Genomic DNA, 19,331 nt, shown 5'->3' with positions numbered 1-19,331 from the left:
CGTTGCTGTTTGTCATTTTTATAAATGACCTGGAGGAGGGCGTAGAAGGATGGGTGAGTAAATTTGCAGATGACACTAAAGTCGGTGGAGTTGTGGACAGTGCAGAAGGATGTTACAAGTTACAGAGGGACATAGATAAGCTGCAGAGCTGGGCTGACAGGTGGCAAATGGAGTTTAATGCAGAAAAGTGTGAGGTGATTCATTTTGGAAGGAATAACAGAAAGGCAGAGTACTGGGCTAATGGTAAGATTCTTGGTAGTGTGGACGAGCAGAGAGATCTCGGTGTCCATGTCCATAGATCCCTGAAAGTTGCCACCCAGGTTGAGAGGGTTGTTAAGAAGGTGTACGGTGTGTTAGCTTTTATTGGTAGTGGAATTGAGTTTCGGAGCCATGAGGTCATGTTGCAGTTGTACAAAACTCTGGTGCGGCCGCATTTGGAGTATTGTGTGCAGTTCTGGTCGCCACATTATAGGAAGGATGTGGAAGCATTGGAAAGAGTGCAGAGGAGATTTACAAGAATGTTGCCTGGTATGGAGGGAAGATCATATGAGGAAAGGCTGAAGGACTTGAGGCTGTTTTCGTTAGAGAGAAGAAGGTTAAGAGGTGACTTAATTGAGGCATACAAGATGATCAGAGGATTAGATAGGGTGGACAGTGAGAGCCTTTTTCCTCGGATGGTGATGTCCAGCACGAGGGAACATAGCTTTAAATTGAGGGGAGTTAGATATAGGACAGATGTCAGAGGTAGGTTCTTTACTCAGAGAGTAGTAAGGGTGTGGAATGCCCTGCCTGCAACAGTAGTGGACTCGCCAACACTAAATGCATTCAAATGGTCATTGGATAGGCATATGGACGATAAGGGAATAGTATAGAGGGACTTTAGAGGGGTTTCACAGGAAGGTGCAACATCGTGGGCCGAAGGGCCTGTACTGCGCTGTTCTATGTTCTATTGTAAGCCTCTTCTTTAATCTGATAATATAGTTAACCTCCCCAATAACACCAAATGGATCTTCCTCACCGAGCTTCTGGTTTCTAATGGAGTATATTTTGCATAAAGATTTGAATATATCCATGAAACATTTCTGACTTCTTTACTGCCATACATTTTGATCTATTTACCCAAGTTAGGTTCAGTGAGCTCTTGCTTCATACACTTAAGTTGGTTGGCATTTTGCTTTGGATTCACTGTTAAACTTAATAATGATACTTTTTTTTCAGTGGATCTTTGACTATCAGATTACAAATGAGCCTTGCCTCATTTGCAACAGGAGTTTTAAAATGGTCTCGAGAAGAAACCAGGACAGGTAGAAATGCCTCTCACAGGAATGAGCAGAGACTGGAACTCCAGACTATACATACAGAAAGAATTAGAGGGTTCTGCAATGGATGATTCACACAAGTGATCAAAACCAGGGACAGGCAGCCACATGGTAGCCAAGGAGACATGTTGCCAGTGAGCAAGTTGGCACTGAACTCCAGTTCATATGAATGCTGATGTCAAGGGCATGGTCTGCAAAGACAGCTGCTTTCAGTACATCCCATTGCTGGTGAGGCAGCTCAGAGGATAGCACATCATGTCTGAGAGGGTGGGAAATTCTGCATTCTAAGTCTGGTGACCTGACACAGAAGACACCTAGATGGAGGGTGCCATCAGTAGCACAGACCAATTCCTGGAGCTTTGATGCAAGCTCACAAAGCACAACTTTGAAAAGCTGGTGCGCCGCATGAGAGTTACAAACGGCAGCAAAGGAACATAATCTTATCATGATGAAAGCAGTATCTGCTCGCTCTCAGCACCCTCTCAACCATGGCCTGTGCTGCAGCAAACTGTCCCTGCAACAGCCAAGGCATGCAGACTTCAGCCAGACGGTAAGCTCAAAGGGTTTTTGCTTTCCACCATTTCTGATTCAAAAGCTCCTGTACAAGCCGCTCATAGGAGCATTCGATAGTTTCAAATACATTGATAGAAATCATTGACTGTTGACAAAGGGGTGAGAAATAACATCAAGGCTTTTATTGGCTTAACCATTAAGTAAGTCACCTTTTTAATCTTGACAAATTTGTTGCAGTTAGATTTCAGGGCAGGCACTGAGGTTACAATGTCTGCACAATACACGTCTGATCCTTGGCTCAGATGTTGGAAGATGAATGGACTGGAATTTGAGGTACTGAGAACTATTGGTTAGGTAAGAATGAGTGAATCAACCAAAGCATTGGGCGATGAACTGATTTTGGATATCTCTGGCTATAAGCTGCTGACTTTCGTCTATCTCTTCTTTTTCTTCTTCGCTCTCGTCCAAGTCTTCTTCATCGGATGAGGAGAAGACTTCAGGTACTTGCTCATCCATGTGCAGCCCCCTTTCCACAGCAAGGTTGTGCAATATGCAGCAGACCACCACAATGCGGGAGACTCTCTGTGGGCTGTATTGCAAGGGCCCCCCGGACCTGTCCAGGCAGCGGAAGCGTTGCTTGAGGAGTCCGATGGTGTGCTTAATGACCCTCCTGGTGGTCCCATGACTCTCGTTATATTTCAGCTCAGCTGGCGACCTAGGATTGGAGAGGGGTGTCATGAGCCATGTGTGTAGTGGGTAGTCCTTGTCCCCTATCAGCCAACCCTTGAAGTTCTGGCATGAATGGAACAGTGGGGGAATGGTTGACTGGTGCAGAATGAAGGCATCATGACAGCTACCTGGAAATCGGGCGCAGACTTGCATGATTCTGTGCAGGTGATCAGTAACCAACTGCACATTGATGGAGTAATAGCCTTTTCTGTTGAAGGCTGCTGGCTGATTGTCAGGGGCCTTGATGGCGATGTGCGTGCAGTCAATGACCCCTTGCACACAGGAGAAACCAGCCATCGCAGCAAAGCCCACTGCTCTGTCGTTCTGACTGTTGGCATCCATTGGGAAACAGATGTAGTCGTCCGCCCGGGCAAAAAGGGCATTGGTGACCTGTTTGATGCACTTGTGTACCGCAGATTGGCTGATGTGCGAAATGTCACCGGTGGCACCCTGAAAGGAACCCGAGGCGAAGAAATTAAGGGCAGTGGTGACTTTCACCGCCACCGGCAACGCATGGCCACCAGGGCCAGCTGGCATTAAGTCTTGTTGGAGGAGTTTGCATAGGTCGCTGACCGCCTCCTTTGAAAAGCGCAGCCTCCTGAGGCAGTCCTCCTCGGACAGCTCCAGGAAAGTGACTCGAGGCCGGTACACCCTGTTTGCCGGGTAAAGTCTCCTCCGCATTGTCTCCTTTGTGTGCGATCTCCCAGCTGCCCGTCGTTGGGCAGTCAGTTTCCGCTGCAGCTGCATCTGCTCATGCTCCTGCTGCAGTCGCTGCTGCTCCTCGCGGAGGCGTTGCCGCAGTTGCTGTTCCTCCTGTTCCTCCTCTTCATGCAGCCAAATTAAAGTTCCCAAAACTGCCCCCATCTGAAACCCTGAGGTTGGAAGAGGAATCAGTACAGAGGGGGGAAAAGAAGAAAGGTTGCCCAAAGACAATAGGAGCAGACACAATGCAGGCCACTTGAGCAGACCCAGGCCAATCTCAGCATCATCCAATCCGCATCAGGTTTAGGGTCAGGTGTCTCCACCCCCGGCCTGTCCTCCTGGTCCAATGATTACTCACCAAGTGGGCGGAGCCGGCTCGATGACGTGTAACAATCGTACCTGGGGCGCATCAGGACCGCCCGACCCAACCACATTAAAATGGCCGGAGCCAAAGTCGCTGGCTCGATTTTGACTCCGGCCTCGACCTGGACAAGGAGAGCCTGGGCTCAGTGATTGAAGAGAGGGTGACAGCTCGGTGCCAGGCGTTCGGACTGCTGCACGCTAACCGTTCTTGCCACACCGGCCAGGATGGGCAGGTTTCGCCCAGGCCGCTGGCCGCCTGGAACACACTTTGCCGCGCCCCCTCACCAACCGGTGATGTAATTTGCATCACCCCTCGTCGCCGGTGACGTAATTGGCATACACACCACGCAGTGTTCACGCCCCATCAGCGTGCTTCACGTGATTAGGGCCGCACATCGCTCCAAAGGCAGGTGAAGCCCCTCCCACTCTGACTCGTCTTGGCCCCGCCCTCAAAGTCGTTCTGCGCCCGTCCCTGGCCGACTTGACCAATCCCCGACCCTCAGCTCACGTGACCGCGACCACCATCTTGCTGCAGTGCAGCAACGGCCGAGAAGCAGAGTTCAGTCACATATTGCTGACGCTCAGGTTCTGGGGTGAGTCCGCGTTTATACCCGTGCCTCCCATCTTTATAGTTGTCACTCAGGCTCAAAGAAATCCGAATCGGCTCTCGCCTCGGGAAAAGTACACCCCTTGTAGCCACAGGCACGCATGCGCGGGGTCGTACTGTTTGGCAAGGCGGCTCCAAGGGCGCGGGGCAGTGTGGGTAAAATAGCCACCATCCAGGCACAGACCGACTCACTGACATAGCAGCAGGGGGATGCCTCTCAGCCCTCGAGACTGCTTCACCATTCAATACGATTTTGGCTGATCTGATGGTAGATCAGTCTCATATTCTCGTTCCCATATTCCTGTTTACCCTAATAACTTTTCACCCCCTTGTTTATTGACAGGAGGCCATTCAGCCTATCAAGTCTGCAACCATCCTCCGAAAGAGCACTCCACACAGGCCTACCCCCCTGACTTATCACCGTAACCCCATCACCAAACCTAACCTTTTAGAAATGTATTTTATGCCAAACTTATAAAAACAGGTTACAGTGAATAAACACCCCGGGAAACAGATGCAGATTTTTTCCCCTTTTTCGACCCCCTCCCACCCTCAAACACGGTCACAAACATCCACCTTTCCCCTGCCGAAGAGCTCCTTAACTCATACTTCATCTTCTCTAATCGCAAGAAGTCGTTCAGGTCACCCATCCTAGTCGCTACTCTTGGTGGTGATGCCAACTGCCAATCTAGCCAAATTTGCCGCTGTGCAATCAGAGGGGCGAAGGCCAAGACCGGCCCTCCTCTCCATGAGCTTCGGCGTCTCTGAAACTCCAAATATTGCCATCAGAGGGTCCGGATCCACCTCCTCCTCCACTATCCTGGCTAAGACTGCGAATGCTCCTGCCCAGAATCATCCCAATTTGCAACCCCAATACATGTGTGTGTGATTCACTGGCCCCCGCCCACAACTCTCACACCCATCTGCTACCCCCCACTTTGCCCCGTCCCCTCATCAACCGGTGATGTAATTTGCATCACCCCCTCGTCGCCGGTGACGTAATTGGCCCCGCACACACACCACGCAAAGGGCTGACGGGTTCACTCCCCATCAGCACGCTTGACGTGATTAGGGCCGCGCTCATCACTCCAAAGAAAGAACCCACTAATTCTCCCCTGAGTCATATGTACCCTGTGCATCACCTTAAACTGTATCAGGCTCATCCTTGCACAAGAGGAGGTCCCGTTTACCCTAGGCAGTGCCTCACTCCATGATCCCCAATTGATCCCACCTTTCAACTCTGCTTCCCATTTCTCCTTGATCTTCACCACCTTCTCACCTCCGTGCTCCCCCAGCCACTTGTATATCTCCCCAATTCTTCCCTCACTTCCACATCTAGAAGCAGCAGTCGATCCAGCAGTGTGTAATCCGGCAACCTCGGGAAGCATCTGCCAGTATTAAAATTGTGAGCTCCAGTGGTGTGTGTCGGCAACGGCAAGAGTGCAGCAATAGCATGGTCAGAGGCCATCGGTATTTATGTGCCACAGTGAGCCAAAACATATCCAAAGACTTCTCCAAACTTTAGCTTCATTGTTTGACCTATCATTAACTTTGCATAGTCCTCTTTTTCTTTTAATATTAGCTTTTGCATGAATTAGAAGAAAGTGAACTGAACGGAAGTAGAATTTTGACATGTTGGAATATGAGACTGAGAACAATGACAGCCATTGTCTCTTTATAAGGCAGTTCATAACGCAGTTCATGCCTGGTGTAAGTTCTTTCCAGAGCTCATGAACATGGGTGTGAACCTTTTCCCATGAGAACCATCACACTTCGGTGTGCATCAGTAAAATCTGATATCGGCACCGGAGACGCCAATAATGTTGCTCTTTTTAATGAGTGGAATACTGTCCAGGCGGAGTCGGCCAATAATGTTACAAAATTAACTAGATATGGAAGTTATTAATGATGATATTGCTTTTCAGAGTCGCCAGGTATCAAATGATACCATCACAAGTCTTTACCGGACATCGATCAAAGACCAAACAATCAGTTTGTTAGTTCAAGTTCAATGATAGTTTATTTACACACAAGAATTACTTAGACATGCGCCATAAGACACTACAAGCTAAATTACACCTAACACTACAACAACCTGTACTTAACTTCAGGCACCCGGCTTTATGCAGAGGAACAAGGTCTTTGTTCGGATCTGGCGTGGCTGGGTCTGGAAAAGTGACTTCGTTTTTGCTGGGCTCATTCGTCTGGTAGCGATTGTTGGTCTTGAACTTGCTTCTGGTCGTGATGCTGCAATTGGTTTTTGGCGTAAGCCAGGGCCAAAAGAGGGCGAACACATGGTATTGTCTCTTTTTATCCTTTGGGGGTTTCGTGCTCTTTTGGGCGGTTCTTAGCTTTGGCCCCAACAATTCGGCAGGCTTCGATTACTGCCTTCGGTTTTAGCCAATAAAGGGGTGGGGTGTGTCTTGAGCGGTCATTGACCTTGGCTGTTTGGGCTTCCTGGGTGAAGGGAGTGGCGACGATGGGTCTGTATCTGATACCTGTCTTTTTTCTGGGGAAATGGGCCATTAGAATGCAAATTGGCTGGGGGTTTCGATCATGTCTGGTTATCTAATGGCAAATATACACTTAAACTCTGAGTTCGTCTGGATCCTGCATTGGCCATATTTCCCGTGATTCTTTGCAAGTGGCCATATTTCCCTTTGTAAGTGGCCATCTCAGATGGCTACACATCTCTGAACACAAAATAGTGAACAAACTTGATTTCAATGGCTGTGATTTGAGATAATTTGCAATTTTCATGGCTTGCACGAATACTGTAGCTAACTCTGGTGCCAATATTTTGGCTACAATGACTTCATTGTATTTTTGGCTACAATGGTTGGTATGAATTTCAGGATTTTGCTCTTTTACCTTCCTGACAAATCCTTTCACTTTCCCTGTCATGGAATCTGCTCCACCAGTGCAAATGCTGTAACACATGGCCCAGATAAGTTTTCTTTTCTTTCAAGTATCTGTGACCTGAAGTATTTCCTTACCAGTCACATGTCTCAGTGGCGCCTCACAAAATGAAAATTAATCCTGAATGGAGACCCCCATTAACAAACCAAACATTGGCTGACAGTGGACTCATCAATTTGCAAAGCAATCCTCCCAAGGCTCGCTCACGTCTCTTGCAGCACCTCCTCGATATCAGCTAACATGTCGTCAATTCGCTTGTATTATCAGAGAATAGAACATACAGTGAAGAAGGAGGCCATTCGGCCCACGAGTCTGCACCGACCCATAAACACCCTCACTTCCACCCTATCCTCGTAACCCAATAACCCCATCTGACCTTTTTTGCTCACTAAGGGCAATTTAGCATGGCCAATCCACCTAACCTGCACGTCTTTGGACTGTGGGAGCAAACCGGAGCACCCGGATGAAACCCACACATACACGGGGTGAATGTGTAGACTCCGCACAGACAGTGACCCAGCGGGGAATCAAACCTGGGACCCTGGCGCTGTGAAACCACAGTGCTAATCACTTTGTGAATCTTTCTTTAAACATCAGCTCCTAGCAACACACTGATGAGTTTTTTTAATATGCTGGCATAATTAAGGTTTCCGCAATCATATTTCTTATTTAGTTTTGCTATAAGCACAGCCACTCCGCAACTAGCCTCTTCAGCTTTTACCGATATCCTCACACACCCCATCAGGCAAAGGACTGCTTCATGATTTTTTCTTTAAAGTCCATGACGTGCTGAATGTCTTTATTCGCAAGAGATGGATGTAAGTGGCATTTTAACTTGCTCATTATCAGCGCAGAATTTGACAACTTCTCTCTGCAGAAAAGACATTCAGGCAAAGGGCAAACAACATCTTGTATCCATGAAAATCCAAAGGCCAGATAGCTCTCATTGCACTGTCTTTGAATATTTCTTGTTTTTTTCCTCTTGGGGTTCAGATGCTTCATCATCGATTGAACGAGTGAGGAATGACCTCTTTTTAACACCAAACCTATCCATTTTTCCTTAGATCAGGGGATGTGAAATAAATCCGGCGAAGAAATGTGGATACGGTCAATTTCGCTGCGTTTGCTTGTTTTGTGCTCAGTAAAAACACCGGTTTGACCGAGGATGTGACAAGGGCATTGGATGATTATTTGAAGAGAAAGAATGTGCAGGGGTACAGGAAAAGGGACTCTCTCTCTCCAAGGGCCTGCACAGAAAAGCAAGTACCCTGTTTTGTTAACTTTATTTATGAGTGGCATTTGAACTGCATTGCGTTGTTTAATTGGAGTGGTTGCAGGTGTAGATAGTAATTTAAAGTTTTTCTTTTTATTTAAGAACTGTTTAATTGTTTATTGTAAAGCTATTTCTTTGATATTAATGTGGTTTATTATCTGTTAAAATTAGTTTGTTTGAACATAAAAGATACCTATTGGTCAGAGTCATTGCCCCTGGGGTGAAATATCCTTTCCTCTCAGTTTAACAAATTGAAATGAAATGAAAATGAAAATGAAAATCGCTTATTGTCACAAGTAGGCTTCAAATGAAGTTACTGTGAAAAGCCCCTAGTCGCCACATTCCGGCACCTGTTCGGGGAGGCTGGTACGGTAAAAATTGAAAAATTGTTTGGGGTTCTTGTCCGGGTTTCTAACAAATGTTGAGTCTGGTCCGGTATCCTCAAAATATCATTGAGAATTTCCTCAGGCTACTCTTCCAACTGGGACCTTGGTATGCTTTTGCTGACTGGTCTGTCTGGGCCATGTTTAAACATTGCCCAACTGAAGAAGAGATATAGTGACTCCCTTAGTCCTCTGGTGCACGGAGCCCAGGATTTCCGTTTGGATGGGTGCTTTTGAAGTTAGGGGGTCACCCCTGCTGTTGGATTGGAGGACTCCTAGCCCGGGCTTTAGTAAGGGCATGTAACGACCACACCCAATGGGACCATCCAAACCTCGAGGCACCAATCCCTGTCTCTTTGTTGGGCAGGGTGGGGGGAAGGGGTAGTGGTTAACAGACCAGCGAGTGAGAAGGGAGTCAGTCAATGAAAATGAAGTGCTTAGATTGTGGGGCATCTCAGCAATTGCAACACTAATTTTCAAATGTGGTCATGTTGTGTGGAATATTGTTGGTCTTACAGATATAAAGACAGCAGCTCAGCGTAACACTGAGCTCCAGCAATCCCAGTTCAGAACCCACAACAAATATTACTGTTTCTATTATAGAAATAACAAATATAACGGTTTCCCATTAAACAACACTGGAATAAAACATACTGCTCTCGTGTCGCTTTCACAGGAGAAAAAAGCAATACTTGCATTTACAAAGCAATTTTTCTTCTGATAGGGACATTCGTTCTGAATCCTTTTTCCAATGCATGCCTCGGTGGCAACTTTCATGACCTTCACAGTAAGCTTTGCGCATGTGAGTTAAGCTTTGCGCACGTGATGTGGGAGACAGCGTGACTGAGGCAGCCAGAGTGGGACTGAAATTTGGCAATTTGGAGCAGTGTGGTATTTGAAGAGTGAAGTGGCAAATCTAATTTTCAAGTTTTTTTCATGTTGTAAGTTTAGTGGTCTCGTTAGTTGGTAGAAAGGCGCTGCCCCACCCAAATAGCTGAGTGGCAATTATCTGTCAATCATCATCTGAAGCTTGATTAGAGGCAAAAGGTGTAAATTGCATTCTTCTATTTGAAGCTTAACCGGTGTGCGAGTCATCTCAGCCCAGCTGAGCTCTAGATAAGAGAGAGGCAGAAGCACACTCTCAGTAAGCTTTATGCATGTGAAGTGGGAGACAATCTGAGTGAGGCAGCCAGAGTGGGAATGAAATGTGGTAATTTGGAGCAATATGGTAATTCGGTGTAGAGTGGGAGGAGGTTCTGTTTTCCTTTTCGTTTTGTTTTGAACATAGAACATACAGTGCAGAAGGAGGCCATTTTGCCCATCGAGTCTGCACCGACCCACTTAAGCCCGCACTTCTACCTATCCCCTAACCCAATAACCCTTCCTTACCTTTTTGGACACTAAGGGCAATTTATCATGGCCAATCCACCTAACCTGCAGGTCTTTGGACTGTGTGAGGAAACCCACGCAGCCACGGGGAGAACGTGCAGATTCCGCACAGACAGTGACCCAGCGGGGAATCGAACCTGGGACCCTGGCGCTGTGAAGCCACAGTGCTATCCACTTGTGCTACCATGCTGCCTTCTTCTTTCTTCTTGCTTTGTAACTCTCAATCTGCAGGAAAAGATCCAGAGAGCATCTTGGGAAGGTAAGTGATATTAAGACCTGTCTCGGTTCAGCGACAAGTGAAGGTAAGAGTTTAATAAATTTTCTTCACCAATTTAATTGAACATAGAACAGTACAGCACAGAACAGGCCCTTCGGACCTCCATGTTGTGCCGAGCCTTGTTTGAAACCAAGGTCAAGCTATCCCACTCCCTGTCATTCTGGTGTGCTCTGGTCTGCCTATCCAATAACCACTGAAAAGTTCCCAAAGTGTCCAACCCCACTATCACAGCAGGCAGTCCATTCCAAACCCTAACTACTCTGAACCTACCTCGGGCATCCTTCCTATATCTTTCACCCTGAACCTTATAGTTATGCCCCCTTGTAACAGCTACCTCCACCCGAGGAAATAGTCTCTGAACATCTACTCTATCTTATCCCCCTCATCATCTTATAAACCTCGATTAAGTCGCCTCTCATCCTCCTCCACTCCAAAGAGAAAAGCCCTAGCTCCCTCAATCTTTCCTCATAAGACCTACCCTCCAAACCAGGCAGCATCCAGGTAAATCTCCTTTGCACCCTTTCCAATGCCTCCACATCCTTCCTATAGTGAAGTGACCAGAACTGTACACAATACTCCAAATGTGGTCTCACCAGGGTCATGTACAGTTGCAGCATTACCCCACGGCTCTTAAACTCAAGTCCCCTGTTAATAAACGCTAACACATTATAGGCCTTCTTCACGGTTCTGTCCACTTGCGTGGCAAACTTCAGATCTATGGCCATGAACCCCAAGATCTCTTTGTTCCTCCACATTTCGCAGAACCCTGTTGTTGACCCTGTAATCCACATACAAATTTTTCCTACCAAAATGAATCACCTCACACTTATCAGGGTCAAACTCCATCTGCCATTTTTTGGCCCAGCTCTGCATCCTATCAATGTCTCTTTGCAGCCTACAACAGCCCTCCACCTCATCCACTACTCCACCAATCTTGGGGTCATCAGCAAATTTACTGACCCAGCCTTCAGCTCCCTCATCCAAGTCATTTATAAAAATCACAAATAGCAGAGGACCCAGCACTGATCCCTGTGGTACACCGCTGGTAACTGGTCTCCAGTCTGAAAATTTTCCAACCACCACCACCCTCTATCTTCTGTGTGATAGCCAGTTACTTATCCAATTGGCCAAATTTCCCTCTATCCCACATCTCCTTACTTTCTTCATGGGCCGACTATGGGAATGTTATCAAATGCCTTACTAAAATCCATGTATACGACATCAACTGCTCTACTTTCAGCTACACACCTAGTAACCTCCTCAAAGAATTCAAACAAATTCATGAATCCGTGTTGACTATCCCGGATTAAGCTGCATCTTTCCAAATGGTCATAAATCCTATCCTTCAGGACCTTTTCCATTAACTTACCGACCACCGAAGTAAGACTAACCGGCCTATAATTACCAGGGTCATTCCTATTCCCTTTCTTGAACAGAGGAACAACATTCGCCACTCTCCAGTCCTCTGGCACTATCCCTCTGGACAGTGAAGACCCAAAGATCAAAGCCAAAGGCTCTGCAATCTCATCCCTTGCGTCCCAAAGAATCCTGGGATATATCCCATCTGGCCCAGGGGACTTGTCGACCCTAAGGTTTTTCAAAATTGCTAATACATCCTTCCTCAGAACATCTACCTCCTCCAGCCTACCCGCCTGTATCCACTCTCATCCTCAAAAACATGGCACCTCTCCTTGGTGAACACTGAAGAAAAGGATTCATTCAACGATTCTCCTATCTCTTCTGACTCCATGCACAAGTTCCTACTACTGTCCTTGACCGGCCCTAACCTCACTCTGGTCGTTCTTTTATTTCTCACATAAGAGTAAAAAGCCTTGGGGTTTTCCTTGATCCGACCTGCCAAGGACTTCTCATGCCCCCTCCTATTTCTCCTAAGCCCTTTTTTTTTAGCTCGTTCCTTGCTTCCTTGTAACCCTCAAGCGACCCAACTGAACCTTGTTTACTCATCCTTGCATACACTTCCTTTTTCCTCTTGACAAGACATTCAACCTCTTGTGAACCATGGTTCCCTCACAAGGCCATTTCCTCCCTACCTAACAGGGACATACCTATCAAGGACAGGCAGTATTTGTTCCTTGAACAAGCTCCACTTTTCATTTGTGCCTTTCCCTGACAGCATCTGCTCCCATCTTATGCTCCCTAATTCTTGCCTAATCGCATCATAATTATCCTCCCCCAAGTATAAACCTTGCCCTGCCGTATGGCCCTATCCCTCTGCATTGCAGTCGTGAAAGACACCGAATTGTGATCAGTATCTCCAAAGTGCTCTCCCACAAACAAATCTGACACTTGGCCCAGTTCATTACCCAATTGGTGATAGAAATGGTGGTCAGTGGGGTTCAGTAAGGCACTTGTGAGATGTGGGAGATCCATGGCACTTCCAGTGTCTCGGATGACTACATCTGTAGGAAGTGCACCCAATTGCAACTCCTCACAGACTGCATGGGTAGGTTAGAGCAGCGGTTGGATACACTAAGGAACATGAAAATGGCGGAAAGCGCCATAGAAAGGAGTTTAAGAGACATGGTGACACCCAAGGTGCAGGAAGATAGGTGGGTGACCACTAGAAGGAGCAAGCCGTCAGTGCAGGAATCCCCTGTGGTTTTCCCTCCCTAACAAGCATACCATTTTGGGTATTGTTGAGGTAGATAGCCTATCAGGGGATACCAGCAGCAGCTGGAGCAGTGGCACCATGGCTTACTCTGTTGTTAAGCAGGGAGGGACAATGAGTACTAGAGCAATAGTTCTTGGGTACTCTAAAGTTTGGGGTACAAATAGGTGCTTCTGTGGGCATGAAAGAGACTCCAGGATGGTAGGTTTCCTTCCTGGTGTCAGGGTGCAGGATGTCTCTGAATGGGCAGGGGGCATCCTGGAGGGGGAGGGTGAACAGCCAGAGGTCATACAATTGGTACTAACAACATAGGTAGGAAGAGCGATGAGGTCCTGAAGAAGGAGTTCAGGGAGTTAGGCAGTAACCAGAAAGCAGGACCTCGAGGGTTGTAATCTCAGGATTACTTCCTGTGACATGTGCCAGTGAGGCTAGAAATAGGAAGACCGTACAGCTCAACATGTGGCTAAAGAGCTCGTGTAGGAGCGAGGGTTACAGTTATCTGGATCTCTTCCGGGACAGGTGGGACAGGTAGCACAGTGGTTAGCACTTTTGCTTCACAGCTCCAGGGTCCCAGGGTTGGAACCAAAGCAGAGGGAAATTAACTGAAGGGGCACTAGAGAGCAGAGACAGTAAGACTCAGAGGGAGAGCAGACTGGGAGTGGTTGCTGATCAAGGGGCATGGTGGACTGAAATGCATTTGTTTCAATGCGAGAAGTCTACCAGGTAAGGCAGGTGAACTTAGAGGTTGGATCAGTACTTGGAACTGTGATGTTGTTGCCATTACAGAGATTTAGTTAAGGGAAGTATAACATTGGCAGCTAAACGTTCCAGTATTCAGATGTTTTGGGCGGGATAGAGGGGGACGCAAAGGGGTGGGGGAGTTGCATAACTAGTTAAGTAGAATATTACTGCTATACTGTGGGAGGATACCTCGTCGGGCTCATACAACGAGGCAATATTTGCTGGAGCTCAGGAAGAGGAAGGGTGTAGTCACCCTTGTAGGTCTTTGTTGTAGACTTTCCAACAGTCAGCAAGAGATAGAGGAACAGACATGTCGGAAGATTTTGGCAAGGTTTAAAAGTAACAGAGTTGTTATGGTGGGTGATTTCAAATTCCCCTGGATTGACTGGGACTCGCTTCATCCTAGGGGCATGGATGGGGCAGAGTTTGTAAGGAGCATCCAGGAGGGCTTCTTGAAATAGCTTGTACATAGTCCAACTAGGGAAGAGGCCGTACTGGACCTGGTATTGGGGAATGAGCCAGGGTGTTGACATTTCAGTAGGGGGGCAGTTTGAGAACAGTGACCACAATTCAGTAAGTGTTAAGGTATTGATGGATAAAAATAAGTGTAGTCCTTAAGCAAAGTTGCTAAATTGGAGGAAAGCTAATTACAGAAATATTAGGCAGGAACTGAAGAATGTAGATTGGGGGCAGATGTTAGAGGGCAAGTCAACATCTGGCATGTGGGAGGCTTTCAAGTGTAAGCTGATAGGAATTCAGGACCGGCGCATTCCTGTAAGAATGAAGGATAAGTATGGAAAGTTTGGGGGATTTTGGATAAAGAGATATTGTGAGCCTAGTAAAAAAGAAAAAGGACCGGTATGGATAGAGTGGATGGGCAGGCACTCTTTCCCAGGGTGGAGGGTCAGTCATGAGGGGGGTATATGTTTAAGGTCCATGGGGCAAAGTTTAGAGGAGATGTGTGAGGCAGGTTTTTTTACACAGAGCGTGGTGAGTGACTGGAACACGCTGCCAGCGGAGGTTGTGGAAGCAAATACATTAACGACGTTCACAAGGCATCTTGACAAATAGGATAGGATGGGTATAGAGGGTTATGGCAGTTGGAAGTGCTGAGGGTTTTGGCCAAAGGTGGTATGACCGGGACAGGCTTAGAGGGCCGAAGGGCCTGTTCCTGTGCTGTATTGTTCTTTGTTCTTTGAAACATTTGTCAAGCCTAGGACGCTGGGAACACACAAAGCAAGTGTGGAATACAAGGAAAGTAGAAAGAGACTTAAGCAAGGAGTCAGGAAGGCTAAAAGGGGTAACAAAAAGTAATTGGCTAGCATGATTAAGGAAAATCCCAAGGCTTTTTATATATATAAAGAGCAAGAGGGTAGCCAGGGAGAGGGTTGGCCCACTCAAGGACCGGGAAGGGAATCTATGCGTGGAGTCAGAGGAAATGGGCAATGTATTAAATGAGTACTTTGCGTCAGTATTCACCAAAGAGAAGGACTTGGTGGACTCTCCAACACTAAACGCATTCAAATGGTCATTGGATAGGCATATGGACGATAAGGGAATAGTGTAGAGGGACTTTAAAAGGGTATCACAGGACGGTGCAACATCGTGGACAGAAGGGCCTGTATTGCGCTGGTATGTTCTATGTTCTATGATGAGTCTCGGAAAGGGTGTGGAGATTGTTTGGGTCATGTTGAGATCAAGAAAGTGGAGGTATTGGTGTTCTTGGAAAAACATTAAGGTAGACAAGTCCCCAGGGACTGATGGGATATATCCCAGAATACTGAGAGAGGCCACAGAGGAAATTGCTGGGGCCTTGAGAGAAATCTGTCTCTCCTCACTGGCTACAGAGGAGGTCCCATAGGACTGGACAATAGCCAATGCTTCTTTGTTTAAGAAGGGTAGCAAGGATAATCCAGGTAATTACAGCCCACTGAGCCTTACGTCAGTGGTAGGCAAACAATTGAAGAGGATTCTCTGAGACAGCATTTACTCCCACTTAGAAATAAGTGGATAGATTAGCGAGAGGCAACATGGTTTTGTGAAGGGGAGGTCGTGCCTCACTAACTTGATCGAGCTTTTTGAGGAAGCGACGAAGATGATCGATGAAGGTAGGGCAGTGGATATTGTCCATATGGACTTCAGTGAGGCTTCTGACGTCTGTCATGACCGACTGGTACAGAAGGTGAAGTCATACAGTATCAGAGGTGAGCTGGAAAGATGGATACAGAACTTGCCCCACAATGCAAAGATATGCAGGGTAGGTGGATTGGCCATGCTAAACAATTGCCCCTTAATTGGAAATAATGTATTGGGTACTCTAAATTTATTTTTAAAAATAATTTGGAGGAAAATGTAACTGGTTTGATTAGTAAGTTTGCGGACGACACAAAGGTTGGTGGAATTGTGGAGAGCGATGAGGACCGTCAAGAGGATACAGCAAGATATAAATCGGTTGGAGACTTAAGCGGAGAGATAGCAAATTGAGTTTAATCCGCCAAATCTGAGGTAATGCATTTTGGAAGGTGTACTACAGAGCGCCCACACTACGTCATGACACCCTGGGCTAGTGCGCAGTAAATTCTAGCTCCACTTGATCTAGAGTTACAATGCAGGTGAAATTAGATTTTAATTAAAATACCCATGGTGCTTTGTTGAGTCAAGAAACTACAGTCACTAGGTTTGTAACTTTCACACAAGTAGCCTTTATACAGTATTATAATTAAATGGACAGAAAATGTAACCGACTGCACACACACACTGTCGAGTAACAGAGGGGAAAGGGTGGTGGAAAGGGATTTAAAATATTTATAAAAGTAAAAGGATAAGGATCTTTGATGCATTGGGATGACTTTTAGGCCAATTTATTTTTGCAATTCAGGCTTTCATTTTGATATTGTTCGTTCTAGGCTTAGATAGAGATAGAGAAATACAGCACAGAACAGGCTCTTCGGCCCACGATGTTGCGCCGAACTTTTGTCCTAGGTTAATCATAGAATTTTGGACAATTTGTCATGGCCAATCCACCCAACCTGCACATCTTTGGACTGTGGGAGGAAACCGGAGTACCCGGAGGAAACCCACGCAGTCACGGGGAGGATGTGCAGACTCCACACAGACAGTGACCCAAGTCGAAATCGAACTTGGGACCCTGGAGCTGTGAAGCAATTGTGCTATCCACAATGCTACCGTGCTGCCCTTAAGAAGTTAACCTACACTCCCTTATTCTACCCTAATCCAAGTACCTATCCAATAGCCGCTTGAAGGTCCATAAATTTTCCGACTCAACTACTACCACAGGCAGTGCATTCCATGCCCCCACTACTCTCTGGGTAAAGAACCTACCTCTGACATCCCCTCTATATCTTCCACCATTTATCTTAAATTTATGTCCCCTTGTAATGGTGTGTTCCACCCGGGGAAAAAGTCTCTGACTGTCTACTCTATCTATTCCCCTGATCATCTTATAAACCTCTATCAAGTCGCCCCTCATCCTTCTCCGTTCTAATGAGAAAAGGCCTAACACCCTCAATCTTTCCTCGTATGACCTACTCTCCATTCCAGGCAACATCCTGGTAAATCTCCTTTGCACCTTTTCCAAAGCTTCCACATCCTTCCTAAAATGAGGTGACCAGAACTGCACACAGTACTCCAAATGTGGCCTGACCAAGGTTTTGTACAGCTGCATCATCACCTCACGGCTCTTAAATTCAATCCCTCTGCTAATGAACGCTAGCACACCATAGGCCTTCTTCACAGCTCTATCCACTTGAGTGGCAACTTTCAAAGAACAATGAACATAGACCCCAAGATCTCTCTGCTCCTCCACATTGCCAAGAACCCTACCATTAACCCTGTATTCCGCATTCAGATTTGTCCTTCCAAAATGGACAACCTCACACTTGTCAGGGTTAAACTCCATCTGCCACTTCTCAGCCCAGCTCTGCATTCTATCTATGTCTCTTTGAAGCCGACAACAGCCCTCCTCACTATCCACAACTCCACCAATCTTCGTATCATCTGCAAATTTACTGACCCACCCTTCAACTCCCTCATCCAAGTCGTTAATGAAAATCACAAACAGCAGAGGACCCAGAACTGATCCCTGCGGTACGCCACTGATAACTGGGCTCCAGGCTGAATATTTGCCATCCACCACAACTCTCTGTCTTCTATCGGTTAGCCAGTTTGTTATCCAACTGGCCAAATTTCCCACTATCCCATGCCTCCTTACTTTCTGCATAAGCCTACCATGGGGAACCTTATCAAATGCCTTACTAAAATCCATGTACACTACATCCACTGCTTTACCTTCATCCACATGCTTGGTCACCTCCTCAAAGAATTCAATAAGACTTGTAAGGCAAGACCTACCCCTCACAAATCCATGCTGACTATCCCTAATCAAGCAATGCCTTTCCAGATGCTCAGAAATCCTATCCCTCAGTACCCTTTCCATTACTTTGCCTACCACCGAAGTAAGACTAACTGGCCTGTAATTCCCAGGGTTATCCCTATTCCCTTTTTTGAACAGGGGCACGACATTCGCCACTCTCCAATCCTCTGGTACCACCCCTGTTGACAGCGAGGACGAAAAGATCATTGCCAACGGCTCTGCAATTTCATTTCTTGCTTCCCAGAGAATCCTTGGATATATCCCGTCAGGCCCGGGGGACTTGTCTATCCTCAAGTTTTTCAAAACGCGCAACACATCTTCCTTCCTGACAAGTATCTCCTCAAGCTTATCAGTCTGCTTCACGCTGTCCTCTCCAACAATATGGCCCCTCTCATTTGTAAATACTGAAGAAAAATACTTGTTCAAGACCTCTCCTATCTCTTCAGACTCAATACACAATCTCCCGCTACTGTCCTTAATCGGACCTACTCTCACTCTAGTCATTCTCATATTTCTCACGTATGTGTAAAAGGCCTTGGGGTTTTCCTTGATCCTACCCGCCAAAGATTTTTCATGCCCTCTCTTAGCTCTCCTAATCCCTTTCTTCAGTTCCCTCCTGGCTATCTTGTATCCCTCCAGCGCACTGTCTGAACCTTGTTTCTTCAGCCTTACATAAGTCTCCTTCTTCCTCTTAACAAGACATTCAACCTCTCTTGTCAACCATGGTTCCCTCACTCGACCATCTCTTCCCTGCCTGACAGGGACATACATATCAAAGACACGCAGTACCTGATCCTTGAACAAGTTCCACATTTCACTTGTGTCCTTCCCTGACAGCCTATGTTCCCAACTTCTGCACTTCAATTCTTGTCTGACAGCATTGTATTTACCCTTCCCCCAATTATAAACCTTGCCCTGTTGCTCGCACCTATCCCTCTCCATTACTAAAGTGAAAGTCACAGAATTGTGGTCACTACCTCCAAAATGCTCCCCCACTAACAAATCTATCACCTGCCCTGGTTCATTACCAAGTACTAAATCCAATATGGCCTCCCCTTTGGTCGGACAATCTACATACTGTGTTAGAAAAGCTT

The 19,331-nt window shown here is 46.6% G+C and overlaps 2 protein-coding genes across 4 annotated transcripts in view; one reads left to right on the top strand and one right to left on the bottom strand.

Annotated features, from left to right (window-relative positions):
* Positions 1 to 1,992: 1,992 nt before the first annotated feature.
* On the bottom strand, positions 1,993 to 3,964 carry LOC119975693 (putative nuclease HARBI1). The gene has a single exon (XM_038815489.1). The coding sequence runs from the start codon at positions 3,423 to 3,425 to the stop codon at positions 2,202 to 2,204; it is 1,224 nt and encodes a 407-aa protein (XP_038671417.1). The 5' UTR covers positions 3,426 to 3,964; the 3' UTR covers positions 1,993 to 2,201.
* A 101-nt stretch (positions 3,965 to 4,065) lies between these two features.
* The window catches only part of LOC119975694 (zinc finger protein 345-like), a 42,183-nt gene continuing 26,917 nt past the window's right edge, over positions 4,066 to 19,331 (top strand). For 2 of the 3 annotated variants that reach the window (XM_038815491.1, XM_038815490.1), the window contains exons 1-2: positions 4,066 to 4,219; positions 8,217 to 8,411. The gene's annotated coding sequence lies outside the window, so the exon portion shown is untranslated. Of the gene's footprint in view, positions 4,220 to 8,216; positions 8,412 to 10,269; positions 10,457 to 19,331 lie in introns of those variants that run through there. The other variant, XM_038815493.1, reaches the window with a different exon arrangement.

This window comes from Scyliorhinus canicula, chromosome 13 (assembly GCF_902713615.1).
Source record: "Scyliorhinus canicula chromosome 13, sScyCan1.1, whole genome shotgun sequence".
In the NCBI taxonomy this organism is placed as follows: Eukaryota; Metazoa; Chordata; class Chondrichthyes; order Carcharhiniformes; family Scyliorhinidae; genus Scyliorhinus; species Scyliorhinus canicula.
The sequence above is the reverse complement of the archived record's forward strand: the minus strand, read 5'-3'. Positions and strand labels throughout refer to the sequence as shown.

Excerpts from the sequence above, each read along its gene's own strand:
- LOC119975693 (XM_038815489.1), bottom strand. The coding sequence starts at position 3,425 with ATGGGGGCAGTTTTGGGAACTTTAATTTGGCTGCATGAAGAGGAGGAA.